This window comes from Vespula pensylvanica, chromosome 8 (assembly GCF_014466175.1).
Source record: "Vespula pensylvanica isolate Volc-1 chromosome 8, ASM1446617v1, whole genome shotgun sequence".
Classification (NCBI taxonomy): domain Eukaryota; kingdom Metazoa; phylum Arthropoda; class Insecta; order Hymenoptera; family Vespidae; genus Vespula; species Vespula pensylvanica.
Genome location: NC_057692.1, coordinates 4,819,683 through 4,839,342, shown reverse-complemented (window position 1 = coordinate 4,839,342; position 19,660 = coordinate 4,819,683). Strand labels below are relative to the sequence as shown.

Here is a 19,660-nt window from a genome sequence, read left to right as displayed (position 1 = left end):
GAGAGAGAGAGAGAGAGAGAGAGAGAGAGAGAGAGAGAGAACAAGAGAAACTAGGATAGAAGAAGAGAAAAGGATGAAAAGGGTTATATGAGCGAAAAACGTGAGTAAGAGATAGATAAAAGATAAAGGAGAAAGAGAGAGAGAGAGAGAGAGATAGAGAGAGAAGGGTGAGAGTAGAACGAAACAGAATGAACGTTCTCTTTCTCTTTCTCTTTCATTTTGACTGATTCTGTTTCATTTTATAACACACGTCCATACATACATACATACATATATATATACATAGATATGCATATATACATAGATATATTTATATATATTCCTTTCTTTCTCTCTCGTTGTAGTTCTCATTCTGTATCGTACTATCGAGCACGAGTGAGAGAGAAAGGGAGGGAAAGAGAAAGAGGAGGAGGTGGAGGATGCTGCGGATGCGGAGTAGAAATTCACTCTGGCTCCCTCCCGGTACGCCGCAGCGCGTCGCGGCGCATTTCATCCCCCTTTCCGAGCTAGTCACCCCTCTCTGTCGTGGAACCAACTCCCCTACACTATAAGCCCCGGCTCTATGTCGCAATGTATCTGCAGTCGGTGGCAGAATGCCCGGTTATGTGGTGTACCTTCGAAAGCGCCAACTTTCTATCTATTTTGTGTCAACCCTTTTGTGTATACCTATTCCTCGATCTTTCAAGTCTGCGACGTATACGTCTGTCTGTCTGTCTGTCTGTCTGTCTGTCTGTCTTTCTGTCTTTCTGTCTTTCTGTCTGTCTATCTATCTATTTGTCTGTCTATCTTTCAATCTGTCTATCTGTCTATTCGTCTGTCTGTCTATCCGTCTATCCGCCTTGTCTGTTTCTCTGTTCTCTTTCTCTTTGTTCTTCTAGTTTTAAGAAAAAAAGAAAGAAAGAAAAAAAAAAGAAAGATAGAAAAAAGAAAGAAAAAGAATGAACGGAACAGTCTATTTCACGCTATTGTTTTAAATTCATCGTCGTTTCAGCTGCATTTATTCCTAACCGGAAATTTTTTTCTTCCCCTTTCCTTGCGTTTTTTTCTTCCATTTTCATTTTTTTTCTTTCTCCCCCTTTTTTTTCTTTCTGTTCTTTTTTTTTTCGTAATTTCTTTTCTGTTTCACTCTTTCTTTCTCTCTCTTTTTTCATTTTCTTCTCTTTCAAGCGTTACGAAACAAAAAGTCGACGCAACATTATATATCCGTCCGGTATTTGTTTCTCTCTCTTTTTTTTACTTTTTTTTTTTTAAACAAAATTTTTCTTTTAGGAAAGAAAAGAACGTTTTTTGGAATAATTTTAAAAAATTGCCCGGTGCTCGGTTTCTATTTTTCGCGTTCGACATTTATCGAATAAAAAATATGTATCTCCTTTTCTATCTGTATTTTTCTAATCTCATACACACGTACATACATACATACATATACATACATACATACATACATACATACATACATACATACATACATACATATATATATATATATATATATATATAAAGGAATAGGAATAGAGAGGGAGAGAGATAAGTAGAGGGAGAAGGAGAGGGAGAGAGAAAGAGACAAACAATGAATGGACCAATCTCGAGATGTGAAATTGTGTTCAATGTACATCGTCCATTGTAATTTCGAAAACAAACTACTACGTCCAGTAACGTGTAAATGAAGATCTCTTTCACATTCGTATAATAAATAGTTTAGGATTTGAAGCTTAATTTGATTTATCGATCTCATTATAAAGAGATCTCTCTGTAGATCAGAGATTTTCTCTCTTTCTCTTTTTTCTCTTTTTTTTTTTTTAAATATCAAATAAACGAATAAAAACAAAATGAGGAAGGTATTACTGAACCAACTAATTGTTTGACGCGGGTAGACCGAAAAAAGTGTAATTTATTCGAAAGAAAGATCCACGTCTGATTCTTTCGTATTTTCATAATCGCATTATCAACTACGGAAGGGAAGAATATAAGGAAAAAGAAAATGGAAAAAGAAAAAATGAGAAAAATAAGGAACTTCGACGAAGTCGTCTTGAAAAATATCATTTGAAAAGGGACAATAACGTCGTCGTTCGCATTTCATTCGTAGGTAAAAAAAGGGAAGAAAGGGTCCTCGTTGGAAGAAGGATTAGGCATGTTCAATTAAGCGGACCTTGAATCGTTCTAGCTCGCTTTGAGGCCACCTTCGTTCTCTTCAGTAAGAAAAAAAAAAAAGGAGAAGTCGAAAAGAGATTCCCTAGTTGGGCCGTGTTTAAGGAAGCTAAATTATTTATACTTCTTATGCTGCATAGCAGGGTGACGAAAAGAAAAAAAGGGGAGAGAAAGAGGATAAAAGAGAGAGGGAGGGAGAAAGGAAGAAAGAAAGAGATAGAGAAAAAGAGATGAGACTTGAGAGACCTTCTTAACCATACCATAACGACCTCTCCCCTTCTAAAAGTCAACCGATAAGCTCATAAATCATCTCTCACAGATCCGGTGATTATCATTCCCGTTACTTTCATTTTTTCTTTTTCTTTTTTTCTTTTTTTTTTTTTTCTTTTTTCATTTTTTTTCTTTTTTCTCCTCTCTTTTTTCTTTCGAACACGACCGCATACGCGAGTTATGACGAACAAAATCATCATTAGGAAAGTATCTATGTATCTGGATATCTACATATCATCGCTATATCTATCATACACATTTCAATTTCGTTCAATACCATTTGAAATTCTACAAGCTCGTTCAACGTAACAACGTGGATTCCAATAAAAAATGTTAAACTTATTTCCACCATCTTGAAACCAAATTGTATGAATTAATAATGTGAAATTTTTCTGAATGATACGAAACACGAGTAATAACATAATATATTTAATATATTTCTATCAATAATATGTATAATATGATATAAAGAAATAGAAAAAGAGAGAGAAAGAGTGGTAGTGAAAGTGAGAAAGATAGAGAAATATAATAAACAAACTTTTTTTTATTGATATAAATAAAAAGGAAAAAGAAAAGTTATCTCCTCGTTATAAAAATATTTTTGTGTTTTAAAACAACGTTTAAAAAAAAAACGTGTTTTTCCTAAAGAAAAAATAAATAAATAATAATAATAATAATAATAATAATAATAATAATAATAAAAAGAACCGTATATATTTGAGTAAAAAAACATGTGGACGTTTAGCATTGTTCGAAATAGAAAGAGAAATGATAAAAATATTAATAAAATCGTGATAAATAATTTATAATCAGATTTTATATAGGTATACGATGTAAGAGGTAGTTATATACAATTATTATCCTTTTTTTTTTATGTTTTTTGTTATTTATTTATTTCTTTTTTTTTTCCTTCTTCCACTCTTTCTCTCGGTTGGGTGCGGTCGCCACACATCAAGTGATTACGCGTAGATAAATTGACGAGGTCTTATCATTGATATCTTTAAATTTACTACACATTATTTACATTTACATATTTATTGATCTAATCGATTCCATTGGTTGTCAAGTTATGTTTTACATAGAACGTTGTGAACGGACATTATACGTTTTAATATCCGATCGAAACGTCTCTTCTTCGGATTTATTCTTTACATATGTACGTTTAAAAAATTATACAACCAAAAGAAAAAAGAGAAAGAAAGAAAGAAAAAGATAAACCAAATATAATTTCGAGCACAATAATAATAATAATAATAATAATAATAATAATAATAATAATAATAATAATAATAATAATAATAATAATAATAATAATATAACGGCAACATTATTTGCGTTTACAAATAAACAGAATCGTAAGATTCATTAATGTGATATCAACGAACGCTTATTAGACGTTTAGGAACATTAAAAATTAGAATCTCATTCTATGGTTCTATTCTCGACGAATCTAAACAAAGAAAAGAATATACCTATATATATGATACAAGTTAAATCTTATTGCAACGAAATTTATATAATATTATATTGCATAATAAATGAGAACGTATGACCGTTAATGTATAAATGAAACATTTGGTATCATATAATTCGTTAAGAAAAATGATTTAACTGTCGTGTGTGTATATATATGTGTGTGTATGTGTGTGTAGTGTATGTTTATATATATATATATATATGTGTGTATTAAAATAATAGGACAAGAGTAACAACGTAACGTGAGAATCTTATATTCGATCGCGAATTTTATGTACAATAAAACAAGTACATATGCCCTAATTAATAATACGGGAACTAATATAAAATAATCTCTTACTTGTAAGAGGAAGATAAACGACGGAAAATGACGTTGTTAAACGAGTTATGAATTTATGTACATTAATTATACTGCGACATCGAGCTTACGAAGTCAGTATTTAGGTACATAAATACCTAAATAATAATAATAATAATAATAATTATATAATAATATAATATAATATAATATAATATAATATAATATAATAATAATAATTATTATTATTATTATATTCTTCTATAATATATTATTCTACAATTACATAAATCTTTCAACAAACTCGCAAAAAATGCTTCAAAAGATGTACATTTCACTTTATTCCGAAACACGTGTCGTTCCTTCGTAATATCGAAACACTTTGCGAAAATAAAATTATTCGACGATCGTAACACTTATAAATCTTAAATAATAATAATAATAATAATAATAATAATAATAATAATGTACATATCAATATTATATCGTTACATATTATTAATTAATATATTAAACATTACATATACAATATATCGTTTTCTTAATATCTTCGTTGTATTACGATTATCGAATAATATGATTTTCATATCTTCGAAAACACGTTGTAATATTATAAATACAAATATATATATATGTATATAGAAGAAACCAGTTATTAATTTTGGATTGCCGTTTAACCGGAACATCCAAAATTATTCTTTTCTTTTCTTTAACAAAGTTCCATAAAAAAGAACGTTATTCTGATAATGGAGGTTCTACTGTATACATCTACTGTATATATATATATATATATATATATATATATATATACATATATACATACACACACACACAATCAACATACATAGTCCGTACTTTCACTTTCGATCAGGATTTTATCGAGTCGTCACTGCCCTTATTTTCGTTTCTGCGTTTCTCCCATTGATTGATCCTCTTCAAAGGATAACAGATCGCGGCCGAAAGGAAAATCAGACTACCAGAAAGATAGAATGAAGCATCGTAACTACCCGTTGCATCCTTAAATGCTCCTGTTTAAAGAATTAAAAGCAAAGTTTTACAATCAATTTTTTTTTCTTTTTTCTTTTTTGTAGGTATGTCCTACCTTTTTTAATTTATGAAATAATATTATTTATATTATTATAAGTAATAATATAATTTTTGTGTAATATCTATATTTCGTTTTTCTTTTAATAGAAAAAAAAAAAATTGAGTTATAGAGATATTAGTTTTTTCTTGAATCGTATTGACTTTAACATTATAAGTAATAGAATGAAAACGTGTCAATTTCTTTTTTATCTGTAATTAATTTTAACTCATCGTTATTTTTCTCTTTAAATTGTACTTATACCATTCACAAAAATAACGTGTCAACGTTATATGAATAAAAAGAAAAAAACAAAAAGGAAAAGAAAGGAAAAACAATATTGAAAAAACGCAGTTTGTAGGAAGATTTAAAAAAGAAAAATTTGTCGATCGGCCCTGGTCGTAGAGAGTTCGTTTCTTTTTTTTTTTCTTTTTTTTTTGTTTTTTGTTTTTTATTTAGATCATAATATTTAATAAGGAGAAGTAATGAAATGAATAAATCGTAATAAAATTAATTTCATATTTGTAATAATATTTTGGAAAAAAATAAAATACCATGTCTATGTATTTGTTTTCTAATGAAAAATTTCTCGAATCGAATTCTCGTTTTATCGACGTAGATACGAGAAATCTCGTTAGAAAAGCCGATCGATATTTTCTAATCACCTGCAAGAGGCGCGCCTACCGCCGCTGCCACGCCTTGAAACAGTAGGAGCAATCCAAATGCGTTCGTCAGTTTCTCTAGCCCTAGAAGATCTACTACGAGGATCGATCTTAGCGATGCGAACACGGCTACAGAAGTAAAAAAAAAAAAGAAACAGAAAAAGAAAAGAAAAGAATGAATGAAAAAAATGATGATTAAAAGTGGAAAGAAACAATACAAAAGCAACGGTCAAATACTCCTATTCTTCTTTTTTTCCCCAAAATATTACATTCTAATTCGTTCTGTCTTTAAAAAATTAAATATGGATAGAAAAATTTCATCTTTATCGCATCGTCAATAATAATATCGATTTAATTTTATGAGAGATGAAAAAAAGAAAAGGGAGTGATAATTTTTTTTTTTTTTTTTTTTTTTTTTGTTAATGTTAAGATCTAAGAAATTTATTTCTTCTTTTTATTTTAGTATTTTAATTTTTTTAGCCATGTTGCAATTCGTCATTGTTAAATAATTTTGATTTTTTATTACGAAAAAGACGAGTAGAACAGAACAAATAAGAAAGAAACTTTCTCGTTCTATTTTTCATCGTACTTCTTATAATTATTGGAATCGGGCGAATAGAATAAGAGATTTGGAATATAATAACAGAACGAAGAACTTTACTTACATATGCTAAGACCGAAACAGACGGCGTAAAAGAATTGATATCCCTCACTTAATGATAATCCAGATAGCATGGTTAATAATCCACCAATGCTGATAAATATATTATTAACGACGAGAGCATCAACGCCAGGTATACTACCTGCAAGGCCGCAAGCGACACGACCTATGGTATTTCCAATACCCACGACAGAAACGAGGAACATAGCCGAAGAAGCTTCAATTCCAGCCATTTTGGCACGATCTTAAAACGAATAAAAAAAATTATCTATATACAATATATACATACACAGAACAATAGGTTTATTTGTCTAACGTAATTACAACTACATAAAAACAAACGGGTATTAAAAATTTTTCACAATCTCTAAATATTAAAAAAAAAAAAGCAATCTTAAACGATTTCTAAATATATTTTTCTAAATATATTTATCAATCGCGAGATACTTCATTGTTGATAATCTATTGTTGTACATTTAACGAGAAAAAAAGATTACAGTAAAAATACAATTTTGCGATTATTATTGCAATAAAAAATGCAATTGGGACAAATAATTGGATTGAAAAATTATGCTCTTCAAATGCGACTTGCAATCTTAATTATTTGGTAATGATATTACAATCTTGTTTTTCAGTTTTCTTTTTTTTTTTTTTTATATTGTATATAAATTTATATAATATTGAAGATCGATTGAACAAACCTGGAAGGTAGATGAAAGGTGTATAAAAGCCCATCATTGTGAGTCCACCGGAAATGGCAAGGATCAGGAAGGAAGGGCTCTTTAAAAGACTGAGATCGAGCATAGTCGTCAAAATTCGGCGCACGCTTTCCGGACAGAGATAACAGGTACCGCTCTTTTCCTCTTCGACATCGGTGGCCGTTGGCAATCGTGTCACAGACATGTGATAACCAACCGACGAAAGCTGCGAACAAAATTATTGAGTGTCTGAGCTAGCTTGTTCCGTACAAAATTTCTGAATTAAAGCTATTAAAGCTGACGGAAAAAATGTATTAAAAAAAAAAAAAAAAAAAGAAGAAGAAGAAGAAGAAGGAAAGAAAAGAAAATATTTCTCCTCGTTAAAGACGTAGGAAAAGATTCTTGAAGAGATGCATAAAACGAAAGTTTCTGTTGCTTAATGAACAACAAACAATTTAATTTTTTCTTTTTGTTTTTTTTGTTTATATATATATATATATATAAAGAAGAATGTAAATCCATTCTAGTTCTGTTTTTCCTGGAAGGACATTAATTCCTTGCTTACTTGCGACTTGTAGTGCGCTAATCTGTTCAAAGATCCTCCATAGAAAATATCATCTCTGTAAAATGGTCTCTGGGGGTCCTTACTCGTTGTATTTCGCCTGTTGCACGTTCTAAGAGATTTCTGGCTGCAGTCCGAGTCTGCACGAAGTCGGCGACCACTGATCGTATGTCTGCGTATCTGTTAAAATCATTTCTACATAAATTAACAAATAACGAGTACTTTTTTCTTTCTTTCTTTCTTGTTTTTTATGAAAAAGATCGAAAAAAGAAAAGCTCCAAATTTCAATATTATATAGCCAATAATTATGATAGTATATAGTATAGGTATATATAATAAAACGAACTATACGAAGTCAATTTTGTTTCTCTTTGTTTTCTTTTCATTATAAATATAAGATAATATGAAATTCTAAAAAGAAAAAACTTTTACGAGACACGTGTTAAAACAATTATCGATCATTCATTATCTCACCGTTGGTATTTTCCCATTAAGTCTATCCATGTCACCGCCTAGAAGATTATTCTCTTCCTCGATCGATTTGTTATCTTCGTAATCGACGTCGAGATCGGGATAAATCGGTGCCGAAAGTCTCTTCTCCGACGTATTCAACTTTCTTTCTAAATTTCGTGGCTGCACGTGGATCTTATGAAGCGAATGCAACGACTTCGATGCACTGAAATACGAAGGTTAACGATTGATCGATCGATCGATTCGTTCATCGATTTTGAAATCGTTGAATTAAACGGGAGTGAACAAAAAATAAAATAAGAGAAAGAAAACAAAAAGAATCATTTTCATCTTAATTACTTTACTATATTTGGACTGCTGCCAATAAGCTGAGCCGCTGTTGGATACTCGGTGTTGTTGTTGGTACCAAAAAATCCATTTCTGTTTGGTTGAACACAATGTAATGAGGCCGTTGAAACACCTTTGCCAATTAATGTACTTTTTGCCTCAATAACAGCATTCTCCTGCGTTGGTTTTATCTTGATTCGCGTTGGTTTCAATGGTCGAAACATCGCACCGAATATGGCGCAATTCAACAGCATTCCTAACGGTAATCGAAGCCGATTTTTAGGACATTAATAATTTTAGGGCAGTGAAGTTATTACATAAACTTATTAATTACGAAATTTGGTTGGAATGAAAAATTAGAGAAAAGGATAAAAAATACTTTATATTAACATTCATTTGGAGTTCTATCAAGCGTATAAATAATGTGAAGTCATTAAAGAAAATTTATTACTTTCAGTCTGCTCTCTCTCTCTCTCTCTCTCTCTCTTTCTCTCTTTCTCACAATCATCGATTCATATGATATTTTAAAGCTTATATAAATAATTAAATAATACGTTAAAAATACATATATCAGGTGGGTCCTTGAGATTCTTTTCTTCATTTCATAATAAATTTATTCGACGTTTCGACGGTTATCTTTCCGCGTATGTACATATGTACGTATCACATACGTATCTACGTCTATGTGTGTATATATATATATATATGTATATGTATATTTCACTTACCTGCTTGAAAAAGGAGGGCACCTCGCCAACCGTAGGACTTTATAAGTAAATCCGAAATCGGAGCTAATAAGAAGGCACCGATTCCGGAGCCGCACACTGCGATACCGGTTGCCAAAGCTCGCCATCTTTCGAAGTAAAAGCCGGTTGTTATAACAGCAGGAACGTATATCAGACCAACTCCAATACCTCCTGTATAATATAACAAAGTATAACAAACAAAGAAATGATTTAAACGTAACAATGATCTTTCGTACGAGAGAAAATGTCAGTCTTTTTTCTTTTCTCTTTTTGGATTTTGTTCTTTTGCTCTTCTTTTTTCCCCCATTTCCTTTTTGTTTTTTTTTTTTCTTTTTCTTCTTAAAACACCACGAGGATCGTTCTTCGCGATATTTTTTTAATGTTTTTCGTTTTAACGCGTGGAAAAATATTATTAAATGTTAATGAGCTCGTTCCATGCTCTTAAGATTACGGACATGAGTGATTTCGTTATGTCACCACTTTTATAAATACTCTCAAAGATAAAGTGAGTTTTTTTTTTTTTTCTTTTCTCTTTTTCTTTTCCTTTTTTATGGGCAAATGGACTCGTATCGCTTACGACACACGTGAATAATGCCAAATATAAATTTTCATTTTAATTGAGTTAAATCTATTTCGGGAAAACGTAAAATATAAATGATAACAATTTGATATCATAATAATAATAATAATTATTATTATGTATTAATAATAAGTATTATTATTATTATTATTATTATTATTATTATAAGAATAATAAAAAGAAAAAAGAAAACAAAAAAGCCCGCAAATCATATCGAATCTATGAGAATATCATTGTAAGAAATTTTATATATAAAAAGTACTTAAAGAAGAAAACGGTCTTATAAAAAATTAAAAGCTAGCTTTAACCAACTCTTTTGTCCTTCGTTTTATTATTATTATTTTTCTTGTTTCCTTCAAAAAGTCAGATTTGTACTACTGTACTACTGTACTTTTAAAAGAAGAAAAAAGAAAAAAAAAGAACGGCTTATTTATTGAAATACGATTACATCATTACCTTAATGATGGTTACGACGAGAGGTGTTATCCTCGAAGGCAGCTTGCGAAGGAAAGATAGTTTTATTCTTTTTTTTTTTTTTTATTTTTCTTTCTCCATTTTTTTTTTTTTTTTTTTAATTCTTTTATTTTCCTTTTTGCTAAGAGAGCAGATATACCAGACCGGACTAAAAGTTTCCTTCGAGGAGCGAAGGAAAGCGCTCGTGCAAAATGTAACTTTCTCAATAAGAGACCTATAACTTACCGAGGACACCGTAGGAAACGTAAAGAAACTCTATGGACGCGCTGAAGTATGAAAAGACGAAGGCGATGCAGCTAAGTACGCTACCAAGTATCGCTACCAGCCTGAAACCGTATCTGTTCGCTAAAGCGGATACGAATGGTCCTATAAACGAAAAAGAAAAAGAAAAAGAATTAATAATACGTTCGAAAGTTCGTTTATTTTCTTTATGTATATATATATATATAGCCTCCTACTTCATCCAATAATACAATTTCACTTGGAAAAGAAAGTCGGTGAAGGAAAAATTAATTTATCGATTTTATTTGCTTTACATTTGAAGAAAGGAACTAATCTGAGTAATATATTTTTGTTTGTTTATTATTATTATTATTATTATTATTATTATTATTATTATTATTATTATTATTATTATGAGTTAATTTTAATAGAGAAATTATGATATATTTTGACAAAAAAAAAAACAAGAATAAGAAAACAGCAAAAAGTAAGAAAAAAGAGTAGAAAATAAGAAAACAAATAGAAACGATATCGATATAAAGAATGCATTAAATCGATTAAATCGATCAACAATTAAATTTTGAAAAGTAAAGGTAAATTAAGAAAAGTAATTTATCGCTATCGTCTTAAAATAAAAAAAGAAAAAAAAAAAAAAAGAGAAAGGAAATAGATTCCAAATGATTTAATTTCGAATGAAAATAAAATTAACGAAGCGATCTTAAATAAATCGATACAATTTATCGACTTAATATCTTTGCATGAATATATGCAAATGAAAGATACAAATGATTTAATCATCATATATTTTTCATATTAATTAGACACTTTAGATAACAATGTCGTAATAATATTCTTTTATAAATGAAAATCTTAGTTACGTTCGAAATCGATTTGTTTTCAAATCGATACTAAGATCTAATACCGATCATCGACGATCCTCGTTAACTATGCAACTTGTTAAAAATCACATTTATCCTTCTAACGTCCTATGAGATAAACATTTCATTTTAACATTATACGTATACCAATAAAGGCAGATCGATTAACATATTCTAGCATGTATTGCATAGTAAATCTACAAAGATCGATGACGTACATAGATCGTAGTATTAATAAATGAAGTTGACCAAGAACGAATAATATTACAGTGTAACTCAATTAAAAATAATGAATCAATGCAATAGATTTTCAGTCGTCCGATTAAACCGTAATAAATTTCTCGTGTTTGTCTTGAGCTCGAATAAAAATGCAAATAAATATTTACGAACCGGCCATTAGATAGAATCCTGTTTGAAGGGAACCAACCAATGCTACGCTCGCATGCGAGACATTGAATGCCTCTGTAATATCGTTGAGGAAAACTCCGAAACTGAAAATAATCCCGTCTACGAATAGATTGCAGAGAAATGAAGCTGCAACGATCACCCAGCCCCATCCACCGTCCGGTGGTACCACCATTTCGACCTCGATACTCTGTTGGCATACGAATTTTTATTTGTTAAAATTAAAACTTCGAAAATTAACTATTGACATTTTTATCATATCGACTTTTTTTTTTTCTTCTTTTTCTCGTTAGAATTTGTACTTTCTTTCTTTCTTTCTTTCATTTTTTTTTCTTTCTTTTTTTTTTTCATTTTAATTTAGATAATTGTTCGTCTTTATCGTAATTTATTCTTTATCGAAAGTGAAAAAAAAAAGAAGAAAAAATTGAGATTCATATAATTTTTTTTGAAAGATCATTAACGAGTTTATCGTTTTCTCTCTTTTTTTTTTTTTTCTTTTATTTTTTCGTTCGAAAATTCGCAATTTGTTACGGTCAAGGTCATCGTATGGAGAACTCAATTTTGTTATCAAGGTACCCAACGCAGTACTACTTATCTATATACCGATATCACCTCGGGCCTCGTCACGATTACAAACTCGATTCGTCGGGATAGGTCGCTAAGATTTCCAATGCGAAGTGAAAATATTTGCAATCATTGATGTAGAAGGAAAGAAAGAAAGAAAGAAAGAAAGAAAGAAAGAAAGAAAGAAAGAACGATCGGGCTTTCCCCGAGAAAAATTGTTTTCTACGTTTTATCGTTTTTCGATGCATCTAAACAAAAAATAAAAAAAAAAAAAAGTAAAAAATAAATAGGCAATATTCGCATATACATTTTTTTTTCATTTTCTTTGTTTCTTTTCGTATCTACGTTTGATTATTGTTTATAATAAACATTATACTCATGATATTTTATTTCGAGTCTTAATTCAGTTTAAAAATATTTCGAAAGCTTTAGAGACATATGTATGTGCAATCAATCGCGTATTTTTTTAAAACTCAAATACACCACGTAAAACGACATAACAAGTTAAATGATGCATATCTGTGTTTTAAAAGATTATTTCCATGAAATAACCGATTAGAATAATACTACATTTCAATTTTTAGTTCGGTTCATGAAAATTTTGACATGATTATACGCACATATGTGTAATCGTAAATAAATATATTATATTGCAACATACTTATGTTTTTATAACGCAGGTATATCTATATCTCACCTCGTTGTTATTGTCATTAACATCCTCGAGTTGCATTTCTTCTTTTTTAAAATTTCGTCCATTTTGTTCAAGCGTTTTTGACTCCAGCTCGTCCATCTTACTCTCCTTCGATGCCATTTTCGTTTTTGGTTATCTGTAAACACGTGAGAAAGTCTTCAGTACCTGTTCGATAATCAACGAAAAATTTTTTAATTATAAACGATATAATATCTTGGACCATCTTTAATACATATGTAGAACGTATATTGTATAAAATGCTTTTCAATTGAAAAATGATGTTAATATGTTAAAAAAAAATCAGTTCATTCTTTTTTTTTTTTTCTCCAATCAATCGTACATCAACACAATATTCGTTTATAAATTAATATGAGTTATACTCATTGTTTAAAAATTACGTTTATTTTTTCTAAAATTGATATTTATACAAATTACAATTATTTTCAAAAATTCACGTTCACAAATAATGATTATTTTTAAATACTTGTTATTATTCCATATTTTCCAAATGGTGATGTCCCTTTGACCGATGAGAAAAAAAATTCTCTTTAAAAACTCGTAGATACATTACTCATTAATTTATCAAATCGTGTCTGATAAAATAAAATGTGAAGTCAGACTTAGTTTTTGTATTATTAAATCGATCTATGTCGATTTAATAACACACGTATGTATATATGAATATATGAGTATATATTTAAATTATCGTATTATTTTCATGTCAAAATAATTACGAAAGCCTTAGCGATGTATTTAATATCTGAAATGTGAAAGGGCTAGTAGTACAGCTCAATAATTGTATATATCTCGAAATAAAGATGGATGATGATGATGATGATGATGATGATGATGACATGATTAAACGAAAAGAAGAAAAAAGAAAAATAAGAAAAAAAAAATAAAAGAAAGAAAAAAAAATGAAAACGTTGACACAAGAGATTTCTAGCCGATGATGATGATAATAATGTATATATTTAAAATTCGAAACTGCTCGTATATAAATATTTAAACAGGTGACTTTCCATAGACGTTGTCAAAACTGGAAAACGTCTTAACCATTTTTTTTTTTTCTTTTTCTTTTTGACTGTACGTACATTTATCAAACATATATTAATATTATAAGGATGTACGTATTTGAATATTATTATTTTCCTTTCGAAAGATAATATTTCACATAATTGTTAATCCTAAACAACTAAATATCGATTACGTTTTTCAATCGTAATTTACTTATCGTAAAATATGTTGAATTAATTTTTACTCTCGAGAGATAAAATACAATTGTACAAATTAGTCGACAATTTTTTGTTAAATTAATATTAATACAATATTTATATATTTATATTTATTATCACTTAAAAAGAAAATAAACTGTTCTTCGTAAATCTTTCTTAATAACGATAATTACTTAATATAGAAGATATGACGATTACACTACGATTCGTAATTTAAATTCGTAAGATATTATTTGTTAACTCGTTAACACATTTTTTTTCTCCTTTATAAAGTTCCCGTTCTGTTTTTCTCGTTTTTATTTTTCCATTGTTCGAATACTTTTACTTAAGTAGAAGAAGAGGAAGTCACTCGTAAAATCGGCATACAAAAAAAAGAAAAAGAGAAGAAGAAAAAAGAAAAAAAAAAAAAAAAAAGAAAAAGAAAAGGAGGCCGGAATTCCCGATTAATCGTCGAACAAGTCGGACTAGATCATCCTCCCACGTTTGCAATTATACTCGAACACACGAAGGTCAAAGAGGGAAGATGCTTTTGCGAAAGGTCAAGGTCGCCCTGGGAATAAACTCGAGTGGACTGGACACGCATATGATGGCCGATGACGTTGTCGTTTTGTCGTCTCTTGTTGTAAGATAAATTGACGAACTGATTGCTTCTCTCTTTGTCGCACTTAAACTCCCGAGTTGGCGTTTCGTACGCTTAACTATCGATTTTTCTCATTCCGCATCGTAGATACTCGTTAGATTCTTCTTTATTATTTATTTATTTATTTATTTTTTTTTTCTTATTGCACGATACAAAGAATTTTTAGCGTATCGTGAATGCACTATAATGATGATAATAATAATAATAACGATAATGATAATAAAATGTTTTATCGAATCGTATTGGAACTCGTTCATTTCTTGAGTTCTTTATGTTCGTCAAAATTTTTCTTTTTCTTTTTTTCTTTCTGTTTTTCAGATATAACAGATTTTAATTTTGTGATAACAAATTTTTAAACTGTTTGTAATGCCGATATAATACACAGGATGTCTCATTTTAAAAGAGATAGCCAAATATAACCGATTCTATTGATTTTATAAATAAATGTCTCGTCGGTTGATACGTTTTAACGAGGAAACATAATATGTATTGTAGCTTCTTTAAGCTGTTGTCGAGATACTAAAAGCTGTAAAAATCGTTTTTCTTTGCCTTTTTAATGGAAATCGATATTTTAAATCGAACAAGAGTTGTAGAAAATATCAATATAAATCCAACGAGCATCTACATTGCACATTTCCTTCGATATTTCATCGAGGTATGGGAGCCTTGAACTTTAACAAACCGTGTGTAAGAGATTACAATATAAAAATAGAATATAACGAGTTTTGGAAAAGTATTACTCATATTACAATAATAGTGTATTGGATATAACATCTTTTGTTGCAGTAAAATGGCAGTGGAAATAACAGGTTTTGGCACTGTTTTGAACATGAAAATAACGTGACTCAGAATTATATTCAACTTCCAATTGTCTTTTTCTTATGACGAAAAATATGTTTTATCTATTTTTCACATTCTAAAAATGTCTAATAGATGCCGCTAAAATCACAATTTTGATATTTGACGGACATGAATTCATTTTCGAAAATGGACGACTTCTATACATACGTATATAATATATTTATTTATCTATACAATATTTACATACTATATGTATAATATATACAGCAGACCCTGTATAACACGGATTCATATAATACCACGTTAAAAATCCTGTTCATATAAAACGATGAGAAGAATACTCGTATAAAAAAGGTATACAGGTGTCCTATCGATAACATGAATACTTTTAATATCTCGACTGTTTTTGATGAAACAAGATACATATTTATGTAGATAAAGTTGCATCGTTCGCAAAAGGAATAAAATAATATAAAATATGTATATAAACGTATATCGTAATTATTATATTAAGTATAATAATTCATACAGTATTTATTAGACTCGTCATAAAGAGATGATGAATATTCTTCCGTCGTTCGTAAAAAAGAAAAAATTATATAAAATACATATATAAACGTGCATCGTAATTATTATATTAAATATGATAACTCATACAATATTTATTATTATGTTCTTCATAATGAGACAATAAATTTTCTTTTTTGTACGAAATCATGACGAGTATACTACTCGTGTTTCAAAAAAGAAGACGTTATCTTTTGTTCGTTGAAACAAAATTTTTTATGAAAACTAAAGAATATTCTTTTGAACGTTGATTAAAAAGACTTTGAAATATTTTTGATATGATCATCCAATAAAGGAATTGAAAAAGACAATATTCATTAGACATTTGGCAATAATTGTTGCTGATATTTTTTTTTTTTTTTTTTTTCTTCTACGGAGACTTCATGTACGGATCTCTATTAATTCCTATGACGCAGTCTGTCCGATCCGACATTGTTTTATACAGTTAATAATTACGTTCGCGAATTAAACGACACGACACAAATACGACGCGGAAACGACGTGGATTAGACACGGATTAGACGCGGATATATTCGTCATTTTTTAATTTTTCCTATACGATGTAGATATAATTTTCTTTTTTTAATATTTTTTTTTTAATATATATGATTAACAAATTAAAATAGCATTCGTGTATCGAAGAATCGAGAAATACTGGAATTTATAAAATAACATTTTTTTAACCCCTGTCGAAAGATTCGCAAAAAAGTTGGTCACACGTAGAATCGCATCATCCATCGTATGATCAACTATATAAATTCTTTCTTTCCTCTTTCTATCTCTCTCTCTCTCTCTCTCTCTCTCTTTCTCTTTCAAAAGTTTTATAAACTACTTTAAAGCTAATATTTCTATAAGTTAAGTACCCCAAACTTTCCGTCTTATCATAAAACGTAATTATACGTAAGATTTCGTGTGGAATTTGATAAAAAAGAAAAAAAAAAGAGTTTTCGTGAAAATAACAAAAAAAAAAAAAAATAGACAATTAACTCTTTTATATTATTCATATTATATCATTCATAGAAATGTTTTATATAGAGATAGTAAAGTAAAAACGTTAAGGTAAATAACGTTTATATAAAAATATGACGATACTTATTATTCTTAATGATAATAACGATAATAATATGCTAATGATTTTGATACGATCGATCGCAAAGCACGTAGGCTCCGAAACGTGTTTCCCAATGGTGTTTCATCAGTAATAACCAAAGTGCCGTGGAAAACAATTTAGAAGAGAGAAAAATGGCGTAAAAGTTTAGGAACGTGGAAACATCTGCACAGGGCATACGTGCTTACTCGTACTCGATCCCACGGGATCTCGTTATTACGCGCATTATCGTAAAACAACAGTACTCTAAAGCGAGAGTTACGCCCCATCGCGCTTATATTTCTCATTTCGAATTGTTTACCAAAGAAACACGAGTTTTACAAGCTTTTGTCGAGACGAACCATCATCATCCATCTAGTAGAGAACTTTTCAAACATCGTCGCACGATCATTTCTTTTTTTATTATCTTTCCCTTCTTTTTTTTTTTCTTTTCTTTTCTTTTCTGTTTTCCTTTTCTTCCTTACTTTTGTCTCGCAATAAGTGTGTCATAATTATTTACCATCGAGGAAAGAAAATGAAGAAAAAGAAGAGTCGAAGAAAAGGCAAATGATTTTATCGCGACGTTTGAATGATTTATTCGTGACAAGGTCAATAAGAAACAAGAGGTACGTACATATTGATTTACAATCCAATAATTAGTGCATCGCGTTAATGGATGTTTAGTTTCTTTTCTTTTCTTCTTTTTCTTTTTTCTTCTTACTCACTCTACGTTCAAATATCAAACTTTTACATTTCATACGAATCCAATCCATCAAATAGACTTTTCTCAACGCGTATCTATTTCATACGTTAGATGTTGGACAAGTTATATCGCTTTAATACGTACATACATATGCAACTTTATATCAGGTCGAAACAGTATTTCGAGAGGTTTCCATAACGAAATTTAATGTTTTATGCTCTTGCCACATGTGTATATACGTTAATTACAGCGATGCATCATTTTATTAATGCACAGAAATATGTACATTCTAAATATGCTCGTAAAACGATAACATGTACTTTTAGAAAATTTAATCAAATCGAAAGAGAATATCGAACGAATTCGATTATAATGAATTCAACGAAACGATAGTATTATTACGATTATGTTTTTCATATGAAAGAATAATAATTACGTGATATCGACACGATCGAAATGTCTTATTGTTATTGTAAGTTTTTAAGGTATTAGTAATTTTGTCGAATCAATTGCAATCGATTGTAATGTTCGATTTCAATCTCCTCTCGTAATTTTTTTATTCTGTTTATTTCTTCTTCTTTTTTTCTTTTTCTTTTTCTTCGTTTGCTTGAACGATTGAATATCGATCAATCAGGATCGATGTTACATATTTGATAAAACAATCGAATCGTTTAAACGCCATTGATATAATATGTGCCATTGGCAATTATTGTTTAGATGCAACATTGATCCTAAGCAATCGATCTTTAATCGTTCAATCAAACAAAGGAAGAATTGAAGAGAAGAAAAGAAATAAATAAATAAAAAGATTACAAGGACTGAGTGAAAGTACGATCAAAAATCAAATCGTGCGAACATTATGATGTGTATCGAACGAATCAATTCGACAAAATTATCGATAATAGTTATCAATATCATTGAAAATATAGATACTTTTTGAATAATAAGAAAAGAAAATTAAAAAAGAATATAAAAATGAAAGAAATCGATCAGTAAGAAAGACAAGAATTTTTAAATAATTTTTTATTAAAGATCTCAATGATCTTTCGAATTATTATGAATTGTGTGTGTGTGAGTGTGTATGACGAAAGTGAGTCGCATTTCGGATCATTTAGTATCGTACAACCTGATTTTCACGGCCCACAATCGGCATCGAATTGCAGTTTGTAATTTGAAGCGAACCGGCCGAAACTAGCCCCAATAGTTTTTGTTCTCGTCTATAGTGAAACGATTGCGAACGAAGAAAAGAAAAAGAAAAAAATAATTACAAGAGAAACTTCATCGAAGTACGTATTTACGAAGTTATCTACGAAGAGAGAAGTAAACAATTGTTGCAAAACGTGGGTGCACATATTGATATATTTCACTTTTTAAATCGACGCAACAAAGGATAACATCTATTATTTCCTT

At 29.5% G+C, this 19,660-nt stretch overlaps 1 protein-coding gene across 3 annotated transcripts in view; it reads right to left on the bottom strand.

The window, feature by feature from the left end:
* Positions 1-4,840: 4,840 nt before the first annotated feature.
* LOC122630955 (monocarboxylate transporter 3) overlaps positions 4,841-19,660 on the bottom strand; it is a 20,584-nt gene continuing 5,764 nt past the window's right edge. For all 3 annotated transcript variants that reach the window (XM_043816045.1, XM_043816046.1, XM_043816043.1), the window contains exons 2-12: positions 13,221-13,353; positions 11,945-12,149; positions 10,680-10,820; positions 9,383-9,571; positions 8,667-8,910; positions 8,331-8,532; positions 7,860-8,036; positions 7,298-7,520; positions 6,601-6,840; positions 5,939-6,064; positions 4,841-5,217 (exon numbers count right to left, since the gene is read on the bottom strand). In XM_043816045.1, the coding sequence (XP_043671980.1) occupies positions 5,057-5,217; positions 5,939-6,064; positions 6,601-6,840; positions 7,298-7,520; positions 7,860-8,036; positions 8,331-8,532; positions 8,667-8,910; positions 9,383-9,571; positions 10,680-10,820; positions 11,945-12,149; positions 13,221-13,337 (2,025 nt within the window). In that variant the 5' untranslated portion in view covers positions 13,338-13,353 and the 3' untranslated portion in view covers positions 4,841-5,056. The remainder of the gene's footprint in view (positions 5,218-5,938; positions 6,065-6,600; positions 6,841-7,297; positions 7,521-7,859; positions 8,037-8,330; positions 8,533-8,666; positions 8,911-9,382; positions 9,572-10,679; positions 10,821-11,944; positions 12,150-13,220; positions 13,354-19,660) is intronic.